We start from the raw sequence: 22,109 nt of genomic DNA on the forward strand, positions 1-22,109 counted from the left end.
TGGTTTGCAGCTAACATGGAAATGAGCCTGAGTGTATCATGCTGTGAATCACTAATCTAAGTCCAAGGCAGAAACACTAATTCAGATTAGTGGTTCTACTTTTCCCTGTAGAGGATTTAGTACACTTGTTTAATCTTAAGAGTTTAAACATACCCTCTTATGTATGAAATAAAGGAGACATCTAAAGAGTCATTGAACTATTAGGACAGACCCCTCATTCGTGACTTAACTCTTTAGATGAACTTCAAAAGGAGTCCACTGATGACTGAGACTAAAACAAAGAGGTATTTTTTTAGGTGTCTCTTGTGCACCAGGCATGGTGTAAATGACCATGCTAGGTAAACCAAGGCTAATAAAAGTCTGTATCTTCAACAGACACACAGCCTAGAAATGGGGATGGGCATTATCACTCATGTGCTAATAAGCATATCAATAGAGTATTATGGGAAAGAGAGGGGGACCTCTTACTCCAAGAAGTCTTTCTGGAAGAAATTACTCTAGAGATGAGTAGAGTTAACTAGACAATGGTAGGCAAGAGAGAAATGAGAGAGTTTGAGGAACAGCATTCTGGGCAAAGAGTAGAGAATCAGCAAAGGTGTAAATACACGAGTTTAAGGAAGAATGGAATATGTGGGCTACCCAAAGCGGATTCATGTTACTGAAGTAGAAAGTATGAACAGACAATAGTGAAATTTGAGCCTGCTGATATAAGATCCTAATTTTAAAAGCTTCATTTGCCATATTAAAAAGTGGAGTCATGTTCCACAGACAATGAGGAACCATTGAAGAGATTTTATTGAGGGTACGTGGACTCAAAGGGGACTAGAATAGAAACAGGGAAGCAAATCAAAAATAAAAAAGATTTGTATGATAACCAAAGGCAGAGAAGGTAACAGCCTGAACTAAAGCCAGGGATGGAGAGGAGAGGAAAGGACAGGAGTACTTCGGAGGTCCAGAGAGCAACATCTGGGGGTTGGTTGAATGTGTGGGATACTGGAGAGGGAGGAATGAAAAAAGATCCCTTGGCTGACTACATGAATGGTGGTGCTGCCTGTGGAAATGGGAAACACAGAGGAAGAGTGGGCTTAAATAATCTCTTGTGGGAAATTTTACCAGAAATATCCAGTAGGCATTTAGACAGTCCTGGTTTTAAAGGAGAAGTGTGAGCTGGAGATGCAGGTTTAGGAGATGTTATGGACCAAACTATTTTCTGTGAATTTTATGGTGAAGTCCTCACCTCAGAATGTGACTGTATTTGGAGACAAGGTCTTTTAAGAGGTAAATCAGATAAAATAAGATCACTAGAGTGAGTTACCCCAGTATGGCTGGTGTTGTTATGAAAAGAGAAGATTAAGACACAGACAAGCCCAGAGGAAAGGAAGAAGACAACTATCTACAATCCAAGGAGTGAGGCTTCAGAAAGAAAACCAACCTGCCAACGCCTTGATCTTGGATTTCTAGCCTCCAGAGCTGTTGTTTAAGCACTCAGTCTATGGTATGTGTTATGGCAAGCTGAGTAGACCGATACAGAAGACATCATAGTTCAGGTGAAAATTGAAACAGCAACACTGGAAAAAATAATCCAAAGAGTGCATGTAGTCAGGAGCCACAAGACACAAACAGAGAGACCCCAAAGAAGAAACAGGAAAGGAACTTTCAGAAAGCGAAAGGAACCAGGAGCCTGTGGTGTCACCGAAGCCATGGGAGCAGTGTGCTCAGAATAAGAATCACCATTATTGTCCGACAGAGCAGGAAACACACTAAGATGGTGAATGAAATGGGGTTAACAAGGCACAGATAATCTTAGTGAGACTAGTATCTGCAGAGCGGTGTTGGCAGGCTCCAGACTGCAGTAGGTTGAACACAAAATATGAGATGACGAAGCAGAGAATATGGGTGTGGCCCACACTTTGAGAAGTCTGTATGCAATGGAGAGGAATGAGATTGAGGAGATTGACCATAGGAAGACCCATTGACCTCAGAATGGAAGAGAGGGGGATGTTTTCAGACTGAGGAAATGGGCTCAAGAGAATGCAGGAGATTGAAGGAGGAGGTAAAAAATTAATTAGTTAATTAATTAGTGAAATAAAATGAAGGATGACCCATGGAGTAAGATTCTAGAGGAACAGGATGAATCAAGGCAAGGGCGTGGATGGAAGAGGGGGCCTGAAACAGGAGAAAATAAATTGCTCTCAGTTCTTTTTGAAGGTGCAGCAGTCTCGCTGGTTGTCCAGGTTTTGTCTAGGGATATTTGATCTCCAGGTAGAGGAGACTCGGGATTTTGCTGATCGGTTCAGCAGAAAGGAACAGCCTGTAAGAGATCTGGGAGTGCTGGTGCCCGACGGTCCAGATTCTATCTAGCCATGTAGGATTGTCTTCATCATAACAGAAGGTGCGGTGAGAGGATTAGGTGAACTTTCTGAGGCAGCCATTCTGGTGAGTTGTAAGTGAGGAGAAGGAAGACGAAATTGGAGACCAAGCATTTATATGGGCTAGAGAACCACTGTCTGATATGTATACTCTACGATTATGTATGAAGAGCTTTATTTTTTTGTTAAAAGATTTTATTCACTTATTTGACAGACAGAGATCACAAGTAGGCAGAGAAGCAGGCAGAGAGGAGGAAGCAGGCTCCCCGCTGAGCAGAGAGCCCAATGCGGGACTCGATCCCAGAACCCTGGGATCATGACCTGAGCAGAAGGCAGAGGCTTTAACCCACTGAGCCACCCAGGCGCCCTGTATGAAGAGCTTTAGAAGTAAAACTGAGAGTCTATTCGGTGCAAAACTGTAGCAAAGACGATACTCTGGAGCCTTCAGGCTTCTTTTTTATGCCCCTATTCTCTTTTATGGACATTTTACATCTCCAGATGGATATACTAATTCCCACTCAGCGTTCATAATTAATTTATAGTTCTTTCTAGTAGAACTTAATACATTAGCATCAACAACAGCTAGCATTTTTTTAACGTAGGCTCCATTCCCAAAGTGGGGTTGAACTCACAACCCCTGGATCAAGAGTCACATGCTCTGCGCCCAGCCAGGTGCCCTTAACCATTTTTGAGCAGTTATTACGTGCCATGTGTATGCTTTCTGTTCACATATAACACTTGTCATCCCAACTACCCTACAGAGAAAATACTATCTTTGTCCCCATTTTATAGCTGATAAATTGAGATATTCCCCAAGATTCACAAGGCTAGCGATTGGTAGAAGTAAGATTCAAATCTATGTCTGTTTAAAGCCACTATTCTAACTTTTAAGGAGATCCAGAGAGGACAATGACTAAGACAAAGAGAGCCAGTGGTGAAATCTGAGATATGGGAATGGAACAATTCCTTTAAGGGGGAAAGGGGAGCTGCCTATCTATGATAAGATAGACATGACATTAAGGACAGTTACAAAAATCTAATAAGAGACTTGTTCGATTGCTAACTTTCTACACTGTGCTCTTTTCTGTCTTTTGTGCTATGTTTTCCCATCTAAAAAATGAGAATACAAAATTCAATTTGTGTTTAGATTACACATTTGCTTTGTACATTATGTTGACCTCTTCGAGCCGAAAGATATGTTGTAGCTGGAAAATAATGTTCCTACCTTTACCACTCCAACCGCCAAAGCGCACCATTAATTTAGTCCTGTAAGGCGATACAGCAAGCAAATTTTGTAGTATTTCTGGAAGAATCCTGGCAGTGAACTGCATCCCCTTTTAATTTCCCATGGGATGTATCCAATTTATATCAACTTTGATGTTTGAAATCTTTCTGCTTCTTAGTCAAGAAAGGGAAAATACAGTTGTATGCTAATAAAATAATTCTAAGTAGCAATTATCTAGGGTAAACAAAAAACGGTGTTATACCACTACATGAAGAACGTGCAGAAAAACAACAGCATAATGATAGAAATTAACTTTATGCCACATTTCCATGCATTGTTTTGAAGTTTATGTAATTTATGACACTAGCCTCATATTAGATTTTGAATTGGAAGAAATAAGCTTGCGTTTCATTATATTATACTGTAATATAGGGCTTAATAAGAGCCTGATAAATCTTAAGTATTGCATTACACTATGTTAATGATTATCATCATAGCTTTTCCAACACAGGCACCACAGTGTCATCACAGATTATAATTTAAAGGAAATATTAGCAATTCAGAGTGCCCATATACTGTAGTTAATAAAGCAGTGAATAGAAATCAGCTTTATAGGTAATTTACCAGCTAATGACAATTATTTCTATACTGTGTCACGGGTTTATGTGAGGAGAATAACTATTGTATATAAATAAGATCGATGCTCATAACATTCTAACATGTATACCGCAGCAAATCTTCCAATATCGATGGCTGATAGTTTCTCTTAATAAATTAATTTATTGCCTGACACCACCAAAAAATGCGGTATTTCATATTGTTCGATTCCCAGAGGTATTTAGCAAGTTTGCCAACTACAACAAAGCGTGCGCATTGTCCTGGTAGGAATAAAATGATGAAACGTGATCCGCAGTCTATTGCGGTCAAGTGTTCTGTGTAAGTACTGCACGATTTATGACCATCTCAGAGCATGGGGATTCTGCCGTGTCTGCTGGAGTGGCTTAGCCAAATAAAGACAGATGGCGGTGTAGTAAATAATTATTTGATTGGAAGACGACCACTGCAGGATTGCTTCCTGCCTTCAATTCGGCGAGACTTCACCTGGGGTAAGTCACGTTGATTCATGTGAGCATTTACAGCTCCGAGCTGATTGACCCAGGAAAGAATCATAATTTAATAATTAATAAAGAGAAAGGTTGCTGTGAAGTGGGAGGGGACGAGATTCCTCAGTGGGTTTCCCCGCTCCCTCTTCTGCTGTCAGATAATTGACTGTTCTCCATCCTTGAGATTCAAAGTGAATCGTAATGTGTAGACTCCCGCCTGTTTCTAAAAACATCTTTAAAGAAAAAAAAAAAAAAAAAAGACTGGGGATAGAACATTTGAGGCAATCATGACGAGTAAGTTGAATTTCAAACTATAGTCCCTCCAGTTGGTTACCATACAATGCCAATTTATAAAACAGTTGAGAAGGGGTAACTATTCTTCAAGTGGTCTTGGCATTTGCATGAAGATGGGGCTCAGGGTTCTTACTATGAGAACTGTTTGGGTTATGTCTGAAGAATTGGTTAGAAACCCCCTTGACTGAGAGAACAGAAAGGCCTAAGCTTTTTCTTCCATCATTAGAACCTCAGGGATTCCCTTACTCTTGGAATAAGAGACAGGCAGACCTTTATTCTCTCTCTCTCTAGCATTGTGATTTTTTTAAATTTATTTTTAAAGATTTTTTATTTATTTATTTGACAGACAGATCACAAGTAGGCAGAGAGGCAGGCAGAGAGAGAGGAGGAAGCAGGATCCCTGCTGAGCAGAGAGCCCGATGCGGGGCTCGATCCCAGGACCCTGGGATCATGACCTGAGCCGAAGGCAGAGGCTTTAACCCACTGAGCCACCCAGGTGCCCCTAGAACTGTGGTTTTATAAATCATGATAGACCTGTAGAATTACAGAATTACAGGCTACTACTATAGAAGCTTCGAATTCCTACCTGATACTCAGGTAGTAGATCTTTACAGGAAAAGGATCCCTTTCCTTGCCTCTCATTCTTCTGCTCAGTCCTGCCTGTCCTACCTTCTGTCACATTCCATCCTGGTTTGTACCATCAGCCCCTATTAGGTCCTCGTTTTATAACTCTGTATACAGCATAACCCTGCTTCTTCTCCACACCGTCTTTTGTAGCCCCTCCCCACAGTACTTCGCACTCACTCACCCCTGCCTGACCACCATCCTTTTGTTTCCCTTCCTTTCTGGAGATACTTTCAAATGGTTTGAACTGTGTTGAATAGCACTGACTTGTCCTTTTATTCCAACAGACTCTTCTTGAGTGTTTATCGTGGTGGTAGGCATGAGTAGGGAGGCGCGGGCACAACGAAGAATGTGAAAAGTCTAGGCGTAGGCTTTGAAATCGGTCAGACCTGGGTTCAAATTCCAGCTCAATGCTTTTGGACTGTGCAGCCTTAGTCAAATTACTCATCTTTTCCGTTTCACTTTTCACATTTCCGGTTGGAAATAATTATAGCTCCTATCTCACAGATTTACTGTCTTGCGTGAAAGGATATTATGGCCCCAAAATGTTTGGCATTGTACATGGCACAGAAGAAACTCTCAATAAACGTAGGTGACGAAATACGACATAAGCTACCTTCCAGGAATTTGCAGTCCAGAAAGCATAAAATAAACATGTGTCTTAAAACTATTCCCCGTCACACAAGTGTAGTTACTGGAATAAAGTTCGGAGCAGAGCATTGTGGAAAGGTAAAGCATTATAAAAATTTGTCCAGTTGGGGAACTGGGGGAACGGCTTCTTCAGAAAAAATGCAGACCGTGTATTTCTTCAGCAGGCAGATACTGGCAGTCAGAGCGCATCGCCGAGGAAGGGTGGGAACGAGGGAGAACTGCTAGAATTGGAAGCAGGAGCGTGCATCCCCAGCTGTGCAACCTTGAACTGTCTGAGCCCCTTTTCTTCCCAGTAAAATGGTGGGAATGCCACAAGCTCTGCCTGCATCCCAGTACTGGCGTTGGGATCAAATAAGATCCTCTGGGGAAAGGGCTTTGTGAATCCAGAGAATTAGATGCAGTTGTGATGGAATGAGTGATTGTTATCCTCAGCCTCGTGGAAATCAATTCCTGCCTCTCCGACTGTACTCCCTGGGTTCACCCCCTTGTGGCCAATGGCACACTTTGGCAGGTCGGCTAGCCTGTACTCTTGTTGAAAGAAATGTTTTGACAGAGTGTGCTCTGGACTCACATGTGGACAGAGGTGAGCAGTACACAAGCTAGGTTGTGCAGAACAGATCATCAAACCATCCCTTCTGCTTAGCACTGAAATTAGGAAAGGACAGATGGCATGGGAGGAGGCCTTAGATCACCTACAAAGGGAATGATTAAGAATTAGCTCTAATAGGAATTTGTAAAATCACGATGCACGGGATCAGACCACTGGGTGGATGGGAAAATCCAAGAGGGCCAAGCAAGCAGATCTTAGCCTGTAGAACAGACCTCTCTCTGCCGGTGTCGGCCTCTGTCTGCTGTCTTGGAGGGGACTGCCGATCTGACGCGTTCCGGTGAAGTCTGGTTTTGTCTCTGGGGCCTGGGATTTTGCAGTCTGCTCTGTCCAGGATGGGCTGTGTACATACCTTTGAGCAAATAGTTGGAGTAGTTCCCGGCTCACTCAGCCAGCTGACTCTGTGACAAAGCAGGATTTATCTTTTCTCCTCCTTTGTCCAAACTCGAGGACAAAGAACGTGGCGACTAGCTCCTCGTCACGGGGTGTGCGGGAGCTTGCCAAAAAAAGAAAGCAGAAGAAACTATTTTCCAGCGTGGCTGTTGCCATTGCCCCCCCAAAGAAACTCGCAAATATGCACCTTCCAGACATCACCAAAGAAGAGGTCACCCCACAGCTGGACCCCTGCAGCACCCCAAACAGGAGATAACAGTTAGGGGGCCATCCCCCAGTGGGTGATGTTGCCCATCCTGTTGCCCTGGGGCCAGCCTGTCATTTGTACCTGTGTCTTCAGGGTCCTGCCTTTAAAATGGCATGTGGGAGGGGCCGTCATTTGAGGGGGTTAACTTGGCATGACACCACACGCCCAAGAGTGACGAGGTTCGCCTGACCATGACGTGTTGGAGGGTAATGGAACAACTCTGAGATAAGAGTACGGAGCCAAAAGCCAAAGGTCTTCAGAGTGGGAAGCCAGCAGGATCTGGAGTCAAGCCGGCCTCTTTGCATTTGAACCCTGTTATTTTCTGGGTGGATCAGACAGATTACTCAACCTTTCTGAGCCTCAGTTTCCTCATCTAAAAAAGTTGAGAGTAAAAATAGTAGCCATCTCAGAGCCATTTGGGAAGGAATCATATGCAGCACAGTGCCGGGCACCCAAAGAGTGTGCAAAAAATAGTAACTGCTAAAATAACTCCCGGGCTTCTCGAAATACTCTTTTTGCTTTGCTTGACTAAGCCCATTTCCAGCGGTTGCATAAATACGCCACCTATAGAACACGATCATTGCTTTGTTCTTTAAGGCGGCACAAAGCACCCTGCAGAAACAGTTGTTTATTCTTTTCGCAAAGCTGGGAGAGTTGGAAAGGGGAAGGGTTACAATTTTCCATTTCACAGATAGGAAATCAGAGGCATAAGAAAAGTAAATGACTCGCTTCATGTCACATAAAGCCCTCCGCAGAGCTGTCGCCGGTCACGACCCCCCCATGCAATGCGGCTCCTGTTCACCTTTCGAAAGTCAGGGGTAAGCAACTCCTGTCTGAGCTTTAATACCGTCAGCCTAATTTCTCAGATTTTCTATAGTTGCTGATCTTGAGAACCTCTGAAGCTTTGGGGAAATCACATGGGTGATTTGACCTTAAATCTCATGCCATTGGCAAAAGATTAATTGCTAAGACCTGGAAAGAGGCCAGACAATTCTGTGGAGCTGAATAACAACACCGTCTAGGGATGTGACTGTCCTGACAGATTTAGTTAGTACATAATTGATAAATCTAGACTTTGTATAACTTCGCTTCCCGGACAGATAAGGCAACAGGCTCCAAGGGTTGACATTTACAGAAGCCCTACCAGTGTTCTGTAACACTGAAGCTAGGTTTTCTACTCTGTTCCTCAGAACACTGCTCGTTTTCTAAGTCTCTGTTCCCAGCAAGCAAGAAAGATGAGGGGATCTGAAAAGAGGCCACCTTGGCCAGTGTAAGCAAGGATGCCTGTCATTCTTTAGCACTGTCCCCTGACTGCTTATGAAGTCCTGTTTGCCCCTGACCCACTGCAAGCTGACATCAGAGAGGAATGCAAGGCATTACATAGCAGCGAAGAATTTGTCATCACGATCAGAATCCAAAAAAGATAAAAGGCAGCCAGAGGCAACATCAAAGCTTGGAGGGTGGGTCTCAACCCCGGACATGGCTTGACTCTTGCTCCAGACTTGAGTGTCACGAGATGTTTCTTAGCTATTGAACTCTGACAGGCACACAGAAACCTCAGCTTTTCTTTCTTTCACTTTGGTCACTCATTCCAGAAAGTATTTTGCTTATCAGAAAGAATTGTTGGGGTGCCTGAGTGCCTCAGTTGGTCAAGTGTTTAACTCTTGATGTCAGCTCGGGTCATGATCTCAGGGACTTGAGGGCTCTGTGCTGGGTGTAAAGGTGCTTAAGGTTCTCTCCCTCTCCCTCTGCCCTCTTCCTGCCTCCTGTGTCTTCTTTCTCTAAAAGAAATTTCTTAGTAGGCATTTTTCACTGTAATTTCAATTCGGAGCCCATACAAGGCAAAGTTTGGTTCCCTTTCCTTAATTCTTGTCTAGTTTTACGCTGCAATTCAGGAGGCATTCTTGTGTGCCTGGTACACACCCGGTATACTTTGATAATTTGGGCATCCGCTGTCAAATATCCTACCCAGTCGTTTCAGTCAGGAAATCAATGGTGCACTGTGTACAAGATCTTATATACAGTGGATCTGGCTTTTTGGGTTTTGCTGGAAGTGAATGAAGAGGTTATTAAATATGAAGCCTTATCTTCACAAAGAAAAACCTAGTGACTTCATGTGTTATGACAACACATAGAGCTGCTTTCCCAAGCTAGTTATTACTTTCTGAATATAACTTGTTGATATATATTACTTTTTAATAATCATTTGGAAAAAGTCATATGATATATAATAATTTTATTGCTTTTTTATTTTTTATTTTCTTTTTATTTAAGTTTCACTAAGTTAACATACAGTGCAATATTGGTTTAAAATTCAGTGGTTCTTCAACTAGATACAACACCCAGTGCTCATCACAAGTGCCCTCCTTAATACCCATCACCCACCTAGCCCATCCCCACCCTCCTCCTCTCCAGCAACCCTCAGTTTGTTCTGTATCATTAAGAATCTCTTATGGGGACACCTGGGTGGCGCAGTCCGTTAAGCGACTGCCTTCAGCTCAGGTCATGATCTCAGGGTCCTGGGATCAAGTCCCACATTGGGCTCCCTGGATAGTGAGGAGTCTGCTTCTTCCTTTCCCTCTGCTGCTCCCTTGTTTGTGCTCTTTCTCACTCTGTGAAGTAAAGAAATTAAAAAAAATTTTTTTTAAAGAGTCTCTTGGGGCACCTGGGTGGCTCAGTGGGTTGAGCCTCTGCCTTCAGCTCAGGTCATAATCTCAGGATCCTGGGATCGGGCCCCGCATCGGGCTTTCAGCTCAGCGGGGAGCCTGCTTCCCTCTCTCTGTCTGCCTGATCTCTCTGTGATCTCTGTGATCTCTCTCTCTCTATCTGATAAATAAATAAAATATTAAAAAAAAATTTTTTTTTAAAGAGCCTCTTATGGTTTGTTTCCCTCTCTCCCCCCATATGTTCGTCCGTTTTCTTTCTTAAAATCCCACATATAGTGGAATATTCTACTTTTTCCACTTAGCATGATACCCTCTAGCTCCATCCATATCGTTGCAAATGGAACACCGTTTTTTATATTAAAATAGTTTATAAGTTGCTCCTAGAAACTTTGTCACTCTGAGTTAAGTAAACGATTTTTTTATTTTTGCATTAGATGAATTAGAGAAATTGGAACGGGAGAGGCTGGCTTTGGAAGCTACTATCAAAGATAACGAATGTGAAGAAGGAAGTGGAGGCATCCGAGGCTTGTTTAAAAAAGCTAGCAAGCTGAACATTACTAAGCCAGCTCCTAAGAAAGGTAAGTACCTTTAAAATTCACAAGAAATATGCAGAAATGAGCCACTGCTTGAGTATTGATGGGGGTCAGAAGTCAGCGTCTAAGATGTTGGGGGCATTGAGTCAGCAAAGGACTGAAAGACGCTTCTTTCAAGACATTAGTACAGATGAAATATGTAAGTTATTTATCAGTAACAATAAGCCCTTTGTGCCATCTCATTGTAAAAACTTAATTTTAAAATAATAATATTTGTTTTGGGAGTCTCATGGTGCCTACGTGGATTTGAGTGCCATAAAATGGACATTTCTTAGTTAGGATGGAAAGGGGATAGAAATTTAAGAACCAATACCCAAATGGATTTATAGATAAATCCATACACACACACACACATGCCCCTTATATACCCCTTGCAGACATTTCAGGAGACTAAAAGTTAACTAGGACAGTAAATGAGAACCCTAATTTTGAGAACCTTCTATCTTTGTCACAAACCAGAATTTTGGACTCAGAACTTCGCTGAAACTAATTACCTGTAAATTTCAGCTGAGTGGTACACTTACCTCTGAAAGTCCACTATGCACCCCAGGCATGGGAGACTACAGAATGAGAGCTTTTTATAAAACTTATAAACAGGTGATTCAAACATCTGACTTTTTTGAAAATTGACAATCGTTTTCTTTCCAGAAACACTGCCCGTTTGAGTTTAATGAGGTCCACGGCGACCTCTGCTGGTAGAAAATTAGAATGTTAACATCCACAAATAATCCTACACTTAACAAAAATCACTTGATGTGAGTCAGAGAAAACATCATTTCTCTGGGGAGGGTTTTCAAGTCAAATAGCAAGATCCAAATTGAGACTTAGCAGGCTTCTGGTCTAGTTTGACAGGATCCACCCTTTCAATGAGATCCTTCAATAAGCCCCTCTAATACCCCGGGAAAGGTTTGGTTCTGTTTGCTTGTTTTCCTGCTATAGCCCAAGGACAAACTTTCACCTGTAATACAATATTTCTATATATTTACATAGAATAACATGAAATGTAAACATCGCCCTTCTTCAAGTAATAGAAATATCCTTGGGTTTCTGGAATATTCACAGGCTATAGGAAAGCCTATTAAGTATTGTCCACTTTAACATGACGTTGTCCAGAAAAATGATACGTTTGAGTCTCGAGTTGGAGGTACATCAGGACCTTCGGGTGTAAATATTAGACTAAGACCATCTGGATGCTAACTGTTTTCTTTCCTTTTCAGTTATTTGGTTTATTCATGAGAAATGTTAACTATTCATTGAATCTCTTCTACCATTCAATTATTCAATGTTAGTTACAGTCTGGAAAAGCAATGGAAAATTCAGAAGACATAGCCCAACACTGTTCTTTGGCTGATGGGAGAGGGACACATCCATGTTCCTATTAATGAGAAGGGACTTCTTATTTATCCTGGAAGCCTGTTTCTGCGTCACACATCTCTAGGCAGAAATGCATTCCTCTGAAGGTCAACATGTCTGCTCAGAAAAGCAAAATGATGTTACGTTATATTTCCCACACCTCAAATTTCAAATGCAGCCCTCAAGGAGGCCCCTTCACCTCTCTGGGCTTTCACTGGTTGACACCTGTTTGGAGTTCTAGATCAGGACAGACCCTACCTCCAGGCACTAATGCCTGGGTCCTCTGCGGGCTTTGATTTGCATGGAAGTGGGGGTCGAGTTTGGTCCATTTTGTAAAGATATTTACTTTCTCTCTCAGTAGTCCTAGGGAGATAGAAGCCATGTAAGATAATTGCTTCAGAACTGACAGGCCCTAAACATGGAAACGGCAAAGGACAGAACAAAGCATCTTCAGAACCTCTCAGATCAGAGAGGAAGCTCTGAAGCAGCCGTCAGCTCAACTCTAAGCACTTTGCTGACACCAACTCTTTGAAATGGAGTAAAAAAGTCACAACATTAAAAGATGTGGAAATGAGAAATAATATCTAGAGTGGAGCAATGAAAACCTCTGCTGGCAAACAGGAGCCAGGGTCCTGCTCAAACACTGGCCTAGTTCCCAAGGACGCTGTCACTGGATCCTTGATAGAAGGGAAAGTGCATTAAAAAAAAAAAATTTTAAATACTTTCCGTGCACCCTTATCTCTACCTCAAGTGAAAGAATTTTTTCTCTCCATATTTCCTGGCTTCTCCATCTCATTCACAGAAATTCAAATAGCTCAGTGGCTTTCCCTGCACTTCACAAGTTTTTCTCCAAAACAGAAAAGCAAGCCAGGCTGACATTAGGACCAAAGGGTCATAGAGTCAAGATACATCTGGTCCCTAGCCACCTTTGTTATCCAGACGTTCATGGAATTGACACCAACTGCACTCAAATAAATGCTCTAATGAAGAAACACTTCTGATTCTATTGCTTATCTCTAGAAAATCAATCACCACATTTTCTACTTTCAAGTAAATTTGAAAATAGGATTAAGTAGAGTTATAGCTGAAATTTTGAAAAATGGGGATATTTTGGCTATTGTATCAGATCATATAGCATTGTTACCTGCCTAAGTAATAATTCTGCCCTCACATTACTAGAGACCTGAAAATAAGCTACTGCTTTATAACGAAAACTGTAATCATGAAACCAATACCAAATTCTTGTGAACTATTCAAAGTGATCTAAATTACTGTGGGACTTGACCTTTATCTCCCCTTTTCCGAGCTCACTGTTTACCCATAGGGATAAGAAAGCTTACAAATTCATGACCCTCCCTCTATTTTCCTGAATAGATTTATTGGCAAGTTATTTTGTTTCTTTCTTCAAAAGACAAATAGGTCTATTTCTTTTTCTTTCATTACAGACAGCAGCATGAACACAATCCAGTCAATGCACGTGGGGGAGTTCAACCAGAAACTGGTAGAAGCCAGCACCCAATTTAAAAAGAAGCAAGGAAAAGGCACAATTGATGTGTGGTGGTTGTTTGATGATGGAGGTAAAAACAATTCCAGAATATACACTAGGGAGCAGAATTACTATGTTGATCAATTTAACTAACTGCACAGGGAGGTATATGAAAACGCTATCAGCTGGAGAACGATATTTCTGTGTTTTCCCAAGATTTTAAATTATTTAGGAGCAATGAATGTGGGAATGAATAAAGATGTAAAGCTATTCATTTCCTTTCAGCAAGATAGATTCATTCTTTCTGTCATAATTTATTCTTTTTTCAGGGTTAACACTCCTTATCCCCTATATCTTGACTCTCAGAAAAAAATGGAAAGACTGTAAATTAAGAATCTATATTGGGGGAAAGATCAACCGCATTGAAGAAGAAAAAATTGCGTAAGTAACTCATCACTCCTGCGTTAGAGCCCTTTGGATGTCTGTTACTTTAATGCTTTTAATTCAAAGAACTGTAAGTGTTCTTTGAAACACAGCAGACCAGTTTTCTGGTCATTAAGTCATCTGCATACTTCTTGTAATCACTGTCTTCATGTCCCTTGATCCCCTGCCACAAATGCTTTTCAAAAAGGAATTTCACACAGAGGCCTCATCTCAAGTCTTGAATGGGACTATCATTACCTTGTATAATGTTTGCTTGGAGTTGACCAGCGAATGTATCCACGAAAGGAAAAGCCCAGAGGAATTTGCGTCCAGTACTTTCTTTGGAGCGAGTCGAACCTGCTGGTTTGTGGTGGCCACTCCAGCACCGCACACTTAAAAAATAGAACCGAGACACTGAACCTAGTTCTCATCCTAGCCCTGCCCACCATGAGTTGTGGAGCCTTGCAACAGTCACCACGACCTGGACCTGGGTGCCCAGTTTCTCATCTGTAGCTTGAAAAGAGTTTAAATGGATGACTATTGAAAACTCTTGTAATTAAAAAAGAAAAAAAAATCAGTCTCCAGAGTGCAAATTTGCATCTTTGTCATTGATTTAGTCATGGAGAGCATGATTTAGTCATTGTGGAAGCAATAAGCACGTTGGGAACGCCGTGCGTCCAAAGGTCTCTGGGGGAAATCTGGAGAGGGACCTTTAGCAGCCCTGAATCCCTCATGGCAGGCCCAAGTTCTGAGCCCTTCCAGAAATCACAAAATAATGACAGGCTTTTATTCAGTAATTTTTCATGTTTTTCCCCCTGTCCTGGGAGGATTTTATATATATACACACATATACATATACATATACATATACTTTTACAAAATATATTTTATATATCCACATATAATATGAATTATATATATTAAGCATATATATATTTAATTCCCCTTAAAGAGAGTCATATTATAATGGCAACTAACATGTTGGCTATAATAATTTATATTTTCTTAAAGCTTCCGGTAACTTCCCGGGGCAAGTGATGAAATTTAAAAATGGTTGGTGGATTAGATGACAGCATGGCATCAATTTTAAATTTCCTGATTTCAAAATTTATACCTTGTTTGTATAAGAGAATGTTCTTATTCTTAAGAAATACTGAAGTATTTATAGGTAAAGGGGCCTGATAGCTCCAGCTGGGCTGGTGGATGGGTGAGTAGAAAGCAAGAAAGAAGGAAGTTGTAGATAGACAGACACGGCTGTCTAGCAAGAGAAAAAGGTGGTACATCAAATAAACACTTGGTGATTTGGGGATTTTTTTGTACCATCCTTGCAATTTTTCTGTACCTTTGCAATTGTATCAAAAATTTCAGTTGCCAGGGAAAGAACCTCCAATATATAATGATATATCATAATTATTAGTTTGTCAGCACGTTGTCAATAACTCTAAAAATGATCAGCAAGATAATAGTCAACAATGTTAAAGCTTGTTCTATTTTTTCCCAAATGGTAAGGAAACATGTACAGCTCTGTATTATCTTACCTGAAATGTGAATGCAGAGTTGGGTTTGCTATTCCTAGGATCTGAATTTACATGAATCTGTCTTTACCTTCAGTGGAATATGCTTGGTCCGCATTTAATATACAGTGATGGAAGTCAAACACTAAACACAGCCTTTGACTGTGAAGCTGAAATAAGACGTCAACTCTTATTAGTTATATATAGTTACATATGCAAGTTATAAATAGTTACATATGCAACGATGAAGTATTTCTCTCTTGTATTTCCAGAATGGCTTCTCTTCTGAGCAAATTTAGGATCAAATTTGCAGATATCCATATCATTGGTGACATCAACATTAAGCCAAACAAAGAGAGGTATGAAGCATTTAACAAGACCCATTGTTTGCCCCCAGTATTCTCTCATTTTCCTTTGTGCTATTAAAGGGTAAAAATATTATCTATCAACTGTAGTGACCTCCTAATAAGATATAATAAAAAGGGACTTGGAATAACCATGCAGAGTGATCAAATATATTATATATATATATATATATTTTTTTTTTTTTTTTTTTTTTTTCAAATATATTATAAAGGAAGGAAATGACTTTGCGGTAAAGTCGAGCTTGAGGCAGAGAATTGTTGAAACACAGGTGAGTTAGCGTTTTAGGATTGCCCTTCATGTTCGTGGTTTCTGTGCTGGCAAGAGTAGCAGGAGGCACAAGCTCAGACTAGTCTGGACTGGGCAGTCAGGGTAGGTTTTCATTCTTTAAAGTTACTCATGGGGCAGCTGGGTGGCACAGCTGAGTGTCCACTCTTGATTTCAGTTCAGGTCATGATCTCAAGGTCATGGGATTGAGCCCCACATTGGGCTTCATGCTCAGTGGGGAGTCTGCTTGAGATTCTCTTTCTCTCTCTCTCTCTCTCAGCTCTTCCTCTCCCTCTAAAATAAACAAATAAATCTTAAAAAAAAAATTTTTTTTTTTAAGTAACTGGTGGTGCATCCTGGATGGGGAGCTCTGATACAGAAGCTAGAAACAAAACTGCTTGAGTCTTCCTGGCACAATGACAGAGCCGACCCTCCATGGCCATTTTCACTTTTAGGCACGAAGGACCCAACACTTAGAGCCATGGAATTTTGGGGGTCCTCTAAAACTATCTGAAGCCTACCAAGGAGATGTATTGGCTCCAAAGTTTTAAAATGCTGAAATTTAAATAATTGCTTAAGTGTCTACAAATCATGATATTTTAACCCTCGTTAGTTGTTCAATTTGTCAAGTCCATGATACTGGAAAACAGCTTGTAGATTAGATCCTCCCAGGAAGTCCCAGAGGTGTGAGAAGATGGACTGCAAAGTATAGCCAATACTAAATAAACTACTTAGAGTGATAACTTAACCAATTATAATATTTTTCTGTTGTTTACAGTACAAAATCATAGTTAAACTGTTGCATCTGGATTTGATTTAATACACGTGATTTGGTGTGAAGTAGGCCTTCCAGATTGAGGGTACAAAGGGACACAAGGATCTCAGTGTAGCTTCGGTTCTCACTGGCCTGTTGGACCTGTTCTCACTTCCATTGACCGTCATTTCTCCTTCCTCCTGCAGCTCCTGATGGCCTGCAATTCCACACTCAAATCTTGTTCTTCCCTTCTTTTCATTCATTGTTATCCTATATGAGCTTAATACCTAACAGAAAATCACCCATACTAAGATACAGTCTTGGGGCGCCTGGGTGGCTCAGTGGGTTAAAGCCTCTGCCTTCGGCTCAGGTCATGATCTCAGGGTCCTGGGATTGAGCCCCACATAGGGCTCTCTGCTCCACGGGGAGCCTGCTTCCTCCTCTCTCTCTCTCTGCCTGCCTCTCTGCCTAGTTGTGATCTCTGTCTGTCAAATAAATAAATAAAAATCTTTATTAAAAAAAATAAGATACAGTCTTGTCGACCATTCACAACCTGGAACTTCATACCATTCTCGGGTATTCATGATTCCTCCAAGGCTACGGGTCCATCAAAATGGCTTTACAAAACATCTTAATTGTGATAAGAAAGCTACAATCGACAGAGCTCAACTGGGTTATCACTAGGCAATATTTCTTCGTGCTGTATATACCACTAATGCTTTCTATTCCTATATTTCTACAGTTTTAAATACTTGAGAAAAATTGAGATGAGTTTATAATACTCCTTGGTAAGTGGAATGAACATTCTGCTATGGACTGGGTTGTCATGTAGTAAACTCTGGTGGCCTTCCACATTTCACTTGAAGGATTTTAATTCCTAAGTCATCGCCTCTTTGGCATTTACAGTGATGTGATCAAACAGGCTCCTCTTATGTCTATAATTGGTGGAAATGCATTCTGTTTCACAACACAACAGGCACAGTGATTTCCTAGTGTGTGCCACGTTGCAACAGGCCAGAGCCCACCAGGGCTCCACTATCATAGGGCCACTTTCTGTTGTCCGGAGGGTAGTCATGGTGTCCCCTACTGACTTCAGATTTCCTATTAACCCTGGCTCAGTGCTCGGCGCAAATTAGTCATCTACTTTTTGTATCCAAATCCTTCTCGCTGCTGTTTTCTTAATAACAGCTAAGAACTGTCTGTGCTTGCCAATTCGTTTGTTCCTATATCCTTTGCCTCTTTACAGATCAGTCTGGTTTTCTGTAAGAAACACAAGTTTCTTTCCCTTTCTTTCATGCTAGTCTCTGCCCAGCTGCCACGGTTCCCCTACTTACCTGTCCTATCTGTCCTATCACCAAGGACGTCCATGTACTTTTTCCATTAGCGCCTTTTCATTGTCTGGGGGCCCATCAGAGGCTAGAACACAATTTCTTTTGCTAATCCTGAACTTTGTGCCATGTTTTTCTCTCTTCAGGCAGCCAACATTATGGAGATGAGTAAAAAACGAAGGACCAGACATTCTTGCTTTTGTCCTGGTATCTAAATTTGCTTTTAGACACCATTTTAATGCACTGTTTCTTACATGTCCTCATCATCCTGCAATGAAGAGATCTAGTTCCCTTTCTCAGGAAAAAAATGAATTAGATTTCACAGTTTGGGAGATCTTTTTCTCTGATGGTTCAAAGTCTTGAGGAAGATGCAAAAAAACAAAGTCCATTTTTCCCGGAATAGAAGAATCTTTGCAGCTAATGTACCCTGGTATGAAGACGAAATCCCACCAAGAAGAGAGGTGCTAGAAGGGCCATTCTCCTCCCTTCAGCTCTCCACTGTAACTGACACCATATTGCTTTGTAAAACAGTCACGTATCTGGTGTCAGCAACAATGTTCAAATATATAAAGGCAACCCTATTTTAAAACAGGGAGTGATCACTCAGTAAGTCTCACAGATGGCCATTTGGTAGCACATCTGGTAGCTTTGTGATAATTTTTTATTAAGTTTTTTATTTTAATTCCCATATATTTAACCAAGTTATATTAGTTTCAGGTGTACAATATAGTGCTTTAACAATTCTACACATTACTTGGCGTTGGTCACAAGTATACTCTTAATTCCCTTCACGCATTTCACCCATCCTCCCACGCACCTCTCCTCTGGTAACCATCAGGTTGTTCTCTATAGTTGAGAATCTGTTTCTTAGTTTATTTCTCTTTCTCTCATTTTCCTTTGTCCATTGTTTTGTTTCTTAAATTCCACATAGGCGTGACATCATATGCTATTTGTCTTTCTCTGACTGGCTTATTTCACATAGCATTACACTCTCTAGCACCATCCATGTCGCAGCAAATGACAAGATTACATTCTTTTTTATGGCTGAGTCATATATTGTGTATATGTATAATATATTACATATCTGAATAATATATTGTGTGTGTGTGTATGTGTGTGTATATATATGGATAAAGAAGATGTGGCATAATATATATATATGTATATATATATATATATATATATTTCCATTCATCAGTCAAAGGACACTTGGGCTGTTTCCATAAGTTGGCCATTGTAAATAATGCTGCAATAAACATAAGGATGCATATACCCTTTCAAGTTAGTGTGTTTGTATTCTTTTGGGTAAATACCTAGTAGTGAAATTACTAGATCATAGGGTAGTCTTAAATTTTTTGAGGAACCCCCATACTATTTTCCAGAGTAGCAGCGCCAGTTTGCATTCACACCAACAGTTCACAATGATTCCTTTTCCTCCACATTTTCATCACACTGTTTCTTGTGTTTTTGATTTCAGCCATTCCAACAGGTGTGACATCATATCTCATTGTAGTTTTGACTTATGTTTGCCTGATGATGAGTGACGTGGAGCATCTTTTCATGTGTCCATCTCTATGTCTTTGAAAAAATGTTTGTTCATGTCTTCTGCCCATTTTTAAATTGGATAATTTGCTTTTTGGGTTGTGTTATATAAGTTCTTTATATTTTTTTCAATCCTAACCCTTTATCAGATATGTCATTTGCAAACATCTTCTTCCCTTCAGTAGGTTGCCTGCTAGTTTTGTTTATTGTTTCCTTCACTGTGCACAAACTTTTCATTTTGATATACTATAATAGTTTATTTTTTGCTTTTATGTCCCCTACCTTAAGAGATATATCTAGAAAAATGTTGTTGTGAAATTACTGCCTGTGCTCTCTTCTAGGATTTTTATGGTTTCAGATCTCACATTTACATCTTTAATCCATTTTGAGTTTATTTTTTTGTATGATGTAGGATAGTGGTCCCACTTTATTCTTCTACATGTGGCTACCCAGTTTTCCCAACACCATTTGTTGAAGAGACTCTCTTTTTCCCATTGCATATTCTTGCCTCCTTTTGAAAATTAATTGACCATATAATCAGGGGTTTGTTTCTGGACTTTCTGTCCTGTTCCATTGATCTATGCATCTATTGTTGTGCTAGTACTATACTGTTTTGATTGCTACAGATTTGTAGTATAACTCAAAATACAGACTTGTAATATCTCTAGCTTTGTTTTCCTTTTTCAAGATTATTTTGGCTATTTGGGGTCTTCCATGGTTCTATACAAATTTTAGGATTCTTTGTTCTAGTACTATGAAAAATGTGGTTGGTATTTTCATAGGGATTGCATTAAATCTGTAGATTGCTCTAAGTAGTATAGACATTTAACAATATTTTTCTTCCAATTTTTGAGTATGAAATATCTTTCCATTTGTTTGTGTCATCTTCAATTTCTTTTTAATGTCTTATACTTTTCAGTGCAGGTGTTTCACCTCCTTGATTAGTTTATCCCCAGATATTTTATTATTTTGGGTGCAATTGTGAAAGGGATTGCCTTCGTAGTTTCTATTTCCTTAGCTTCCCAATTAGTGTATAGAATTGCAATGGATTTCTGTACATTGATTTTGTATCCTGTGACCTTACTAAATTCATTTATCAGTTCTAGTAGTTTGGGGTAGGATTTTTAGGGTTTTTGATATGTAGTATCATGTCAGCTGCAAGTAGTCAAAGTTTACTTCTTCCTTACCAATTTGAATGCCTTTTGTTTCTTTTGCTTCTCTGAATGCTGTGGCTAGCACTTCTGGTACTATGTTGAATAAAATTGGTGAGAGTGGACATCCTTGTGCTGCTCCTGATCTTAGGAGGAAAGCTATCAATAATTCACAATTGAGTATGGTGAGATGTGGGTTTTTCATATAAGGCTTTTATTACATTGAGGTATGTCCCCTTTAAACCTACTTTGTTGAGGACTTTGTGATAATTTTTAAAAGGCAATTCCTCTGAGTTCAATTAGAGAAAGAAGACTCTTCCTCCGGGCTGATGCAGGCCCTGTCCCAGGGCCCAATGCTCAGAGCACCAGTTCAATTTCAGCTCTCCCTGGCCAGACAGCCACTACATACCATTAACAATTATCTCCCCATCACTGTTTTTCCTCAGTCATCAGGTGGCACACAATGTCAAAAATAGTTTGTCAATTATTTCCATGTTGGAGGCTAATGTTAAACATACTTAAATTGTCTCTAATAAATCTTTCAATGACCCATAAAACATCAGTAAGTGTGGATGGAGATATTTTACCATAAAAACATCATAAAGATGGCTGGGCAAGGGTGAAAGGGAGTATAAAAGCAAAGTTAATGAGAAAATGATTGAGCCTGGAGAAACTGAAAATCTCTTGTGGCTAAATTTCATTTTTTATTGAATATACTGAATTAAAAGTCATAGGCCAAAAAGACAACAATCCTTACACAGAAATTAAAGAGAAAGTCGGAGCAATTAACTGGATAATTTGAAGATACTAGAGTGGTGGGACACCTGGGTGATTCCATCCATTAAGCAGCCAACTCCTGGTTTCTGCTCAGGTCACAACCTCAGAGTCATGAGATCCAGCCCTGCATGGGGCTCTGTGCTCAGCACAGAGTCTGCTTGTGCTTCTCCTTCCCTCTCTTCCCCTCTCACTACACACATGCTCTCTCTCTCAAATAAATAAAATCTTTAAAAAAAAATATTAGAATGGTCACAAAACAACTACTGTATTAACTCGAGAAAGGAAATCTTATATGAACTTAAGGAAGAGTTTTTTTTTACAATTAAAAATTTTTTAAACTTTGTTATCATGAAGAACAAGGATAGGGAAGGCAGGGCAG

At 40.3% G+C, this 22,109-nt stretch overlaps 1 protein-coding gene across 2 annotated transcripts in view; it reads left to right on the forward strand.

Moving 5' to 3' along the window:
- The window catches only part of LOC111160858 (solute carrier family 12 member 1), an 85,593-nt gene that overhangs the window by 57,224 nt on the left and 6,260 nt on the right, over nt 1-22,109 (forward strand). For both annotated transcript variants that reach the window (XM_022524246.1, XM_022524251.1), the window contains exons 20-23: nt 10,614-10,757; nt 13,571-13,702; nt 13,941-14,052; nt 15,821-15,907. In XM_022524246.1, coding sequence (XP_022379954.1) covers nt 10,614-10,757; nt 13,571-13,702; nt 13,941-14,052; nt 15,821-15,907 — 475 coding nt within the window. The remainder of the gene's footprint in view (nt 1-10,613; nt 10,758-13,570; nt 13,703-13,940; nt 14,053-15,820; nt 15,908-22,109) is intronic.

This window comes from Enhydra lutris, unplaced genomic scaffold, assembly GCF_002288905.1.
Source record: "Enhydra lutris kenyoni isolate GAN:26980312 unplaced genomic scaffold, ASM228890v2 scaffoldscaffold4, whole genome shotgun sequence".
NCBI classification, from domain to species: Eukaryota; Metazoa; Chordata; class Mammalia; order Carnivora; family Mustelidae; genus Enhydra; species Enhydra lutris.